The 3,830-nt window shown below is 50.9% G+C and overlaps 1 protein-coding gene across 1 annotated transcript in view; it reads left to right on the top strand.

Annotated features, from left to right (window-relative positions):
- LOC104521018 (dysferlin-like) overlaps positions 1-2,323 on the top strand; it is a gene marked incomplete at both ends in the record, with an annotated part of 10,868 nt that extends 8,545 nt beyond the window's left edge. The window contains 4 exons of the mRNA XM_029083729.1: positions 490-591; positions 1,115-1,276; positions 1,467-1,632; positions 2,250-2,323. Of these exons, the coding sequence (XP_028939562.1) occupies positions 490-591; positions 1,115-1,276; positions 1,467-1,632; positions 2,250-2,323 (504 nt within the window). The remainder of the gene's footprint in view (positions 1-489; positions 592-1,114; positions 1,277-1,466; positions 1,633-2,249) is intronic.
- Between the last annotated feature and the right edge of the window lie 1,507 nt (positions 2,324-3,830).

The following is a 3,830-nucleotide window of genomic DNA, read 5'->3' as shown; positions in this document are numbered from 1 at the left end:
TTGGAACTGGATGAGCTTGAAGGTCCCTTCCAACCCAAACCATTCTGTGATTCTATGAATCAAGGTCAGGTTGGATGGGGATCTGAGCAACCTGATCTGGTTGAAGATGTCCCTGCTCACTGCAAGGGTGTTGGACGAGATGACTTTGAAAGGTTCCTTTCAACCCAAACCATCCCATGATTCTAAAGGAGGTTGCACCTTGATGGAGGGTAGCTCCTTCTTAGTGCCCTTGCAAAGCCTCAGGGATGTCTCACAGCAGTAGATATTTGACCTTTTCCAGGGTCAGATTTAAGGGAGAGAAACAATCTGCAAGTACATTCATCCCTTCAACCCTCATCTCCCCCTCTCCAGGTGTCCTGGACTTCTGGGGGGAGATGGGTTTGGCAGAGAGAAGGAGACTTGGTGGGATGCAGCGTGGGGAGGGTGATGGGGTTGGTGTTCCACCATGGCATGAACTGATGTGTCCTCCACATCTCTGCTCCCACACAGTCTGCAGACTCTGACCTGCCATACCCCCCACCCCAGAGGGAGCCCAACATTTACATGGTCCCTCAAGGAATCAAACCAGTTCTGCAGCGCACGGCCATTGAGGTGAGTGATGGGGAGCACATGAGGCAGGTTGACCTCTCACTGGAGGACAACCTCCTTCAATGTGTCTCCTTCATGGTGGGGATGAGACCTAGAAATGGAATCCAAGCCAGGATCTGGGGACACAGAGTCCTACCAGTGCTGGGAGCTGATTCTACCCATGGGTCATCAGACAAAGAATGTTGTCTTGTTGGGAAAACTTGTCCCACCATGTAGTCAAGTCCTCGGGCAGAGCACAGCCCTGGACCACACTTGGTTTGTAGAAGGACAATCTGCCTCATACTGGGATATTTGCTCAAATCAGAGAAGCTCCATTGATACATAAGCAGTTGTGGACCTGGTGTATTAGTGCAAATGGAGAAATACTTGTTGTACCATCTGGTTTCTCCCAACACCAGCTGTTCTACATAGTTGATTCAGCTCTCCTTCATGGTGGGCCAACCTTCAGGTTTACCTCCATTGCTGAGAGAGACCTGGAGATAGACCTTTGGCTCAGTCTTTGCTGTCTCTTTCCCGCACCCTTCAGATCCTTGCTTGGGGCCTGAGGAACCTCAAGAGTTACCAACTGGCCAGTGTCACCTCACCCAGTCTGCTGGTGGAATGTGGAGGTCAGCTTGTGCAATCCTGTGTAATCAAGAACGTCAAGAAGAACCCCAACTTTGATGTCTGCGTGCTCTTCATGGAAGTGGTGAGGACCTGATCCCCACCCTGCAGTGATGGAGGTCATAGAAAAGCTGGTGGGGAAGGACCTCCAGAGGTCCCATAGAAGATGTGTCCTATGGTGGAGCTAATTCTGTGCTGCTCAGCCTGGGTTCACTTTGGGGAGGTGCAGAGGAGCTGACCCCCATAGTTACGTGGTCTCTCCCCTCTGCCCACAGCGTTTACCCAAGGAGAGCCTGTACAGCCCCCCCATCATCGTCAAGATCATCGACAACAGGCCGTTTGGCCGAAGGCCCGTGGTGGGACAGTGCACCATCCGCTCCTTGGAGGACTTCTACTGTGATCCCTACCGAGAAGAGACAGATGGTCCCCAGGAGCACTCAGGTACGTGTTACCATGAGGACCATAGAATCAATTAGGTTGGAAAAGTTCTTTAATATCATGGAATCCAACCATAAACCTAAGATGGCCGAGTCCACCATGAAACCATGTCCCTCAGCACCACATCTACCCATCTTTCAAATCCCTCCAGGGATGGGGACTCCACCACCTCCCTGGGCAACCCCTTCCAATACTTGACAACCCTTTTAGCGAAGAAATTTTTCCTCAGATCCAATCTAAACCTCTCCTGGTGCATCTTGAGGCCATTTCCTCTTGTCCTTGACCATGCCCTTGACCATGCCCTTGACCATGCTGGCTACACACCCATCTCCAGAAGGAGCTGTAGGTCACTGGATGTGTTGCTTTGAGCTCACCCCAGATGTAGGTCTGATACCAAAAGCCCAGGAGGTGACAAGGAGGAGTTTAGTTCTGAGGTAGGTTGGTGAGATGAGTTGTCCCTTGGCCAGACACCAAGCTATTCAACCTGCACGGACATGAGCTTTGGCTGGTGTGAAGGTTCTGGGCAAGGTTGAGATCATTCCTGGAGGTTGATCCCAGGGTGTCTCAGGGTTTCTAAGAGCTGGATGTCCTCATCATGCTCGTGCTTGCTCTGATTGCAGATGATGTGAGCCTCACGCCCAGGGATGACGTCCTGATTGACATCGATGACAAGGAGCCACTTATTCCTGTCCAGGTATGGAAAAAATTGCGGTGGTGAGAAGACGCTGGTTTCTTATCTTGTGTGACGTGGGGGAACTTCTGCACCTACAGTTGGGGTTAGAAGGCAGATGTGAGGTCATGGCTGTTTGTAACCTTCCACTTGCAGCTTTCATCTCTGTTTTCATCCCATCTCCTCCACCTTGTCACAACAACTCAACCACCAAGTCATCCTTCTCCCCAACATTTAATATGAGGTGTCAGATTTGCTGTCCTGGTGGAGACACCATGGACTTTCTCCATGCCAGGCTCTTCTTTCTCCATGCCAATGTCTCTTCCTCAAATGTATGGTTTGGTTGGAGGCTGAAGAAGATTTGCACTCAGCCCCTTAGGGTTCTGCAGCATGGGATGCTCTCTTGGAAATGACAGTCACTGCCCCAAGGAGATGACAGCCTTGATGGGACTTCCCCCAGCACAGATGCTGGCAGATGGGACAGTTTGCCCAAGGTCATGCTGGAAGCAAAGGTTCACTGAGGCTCAGTTGTCCATCCCACAACCCCATGGCCAGGTCTTCCTTCCTCAGTTTCCCTCTTTGCAGGATTCTTTGGTGCTTCCAACTCCACTTGCTACATTCAGCAGCTCCAGTTACTCCGCAGAGGGTCATGGTGGACATTGTGATTGCACCATATCTCATGGTGGTGGGAACTGGACATGCTTTAGCAAGGAAGGAGGAACGTGTTGTTGGTGTTGCAGATACCAAGCTTCTCTGTGCCATGAGTTTGGGAGGTCTCAACTGTCCCTTGTAGATGGATCATCCACCAAGGTTGCTGTTCCTCCTTCCTGAAGCAGAAGCTGGAAGGTGTTTGGCCACGCTGGTGGTACTTGCCTTGTTGATGCTTTGGGTTTCTTTGCCAGCTTTTGGGTTTCTTTGCCAGCTTTTGGGTTTCTTTACCAGCTTTTGGGTCTCTTGGCCAGCAGACGTGTCCTCTTTGAGGCAGTGTTGACGTGTGTGTGTGATGCACAAATCTGTAGGTGGCTCTGATTGCTCAGGAGCACCTGAAAGTGTTGTCAGAGGCATTTGGTGGAGCTTCTCATGGTCATCTTGTTCTTCTCTGGTGTATTTAAGGTGCGTTGGTGTTTCCTTCCTGCCTCTTTTGAAAGCTGTGGGTGCTGTGTGGTGGTTTTGGTAGAAAAGCCTGAGATATCTCTACGAGGTCTCCTTCTTATCTTGCTTTTCACTGCCCACAAAAGCCAGATGTATAATTTGGGTATCAATGCTTCTGCTCTTTGGTGGTACCTCCTTGGTGGCACCTCAGTCTTTATTCATGATGACTACGATCTGTGGTTGTGTCCCCAAATGGGCTCAGACTGGGGTCCCAGCATCAGGCTGTCTCCTGGAGATTCAGAGCTGGAGCTGGACCTCTCTCCTCGCTACATCCCTCCATGCTAGGTCATCTGCTTTAGGTTGGTGTCTTGCAAGTCCTCCCTGCATCTGAGCAGGCTTTGCTTCAGCTGGAGTGCACGTTGCCTGCTCCAACCTCTGC

This window comes from Antrostomus carolinensis, unplaced genomic scaffold (assembly GCF_000700745.2).
Source record: "Antrostomus carolinensis isolate BGI_N321 unplaced genomic scaffold, ASM70074v2 scaffold43502, whole genome shotgun sequence".
Classification (NCBI taxonomy): Eukaryota; Metazoa; Chordata; class Aves; order Caprimulgiformes; family Caprimulgidae; genus Antrostomus; species Antrostomus carolinensis.
This window is presented reverse-complemented; position numbering and strand designations above follow the sequence as displayed.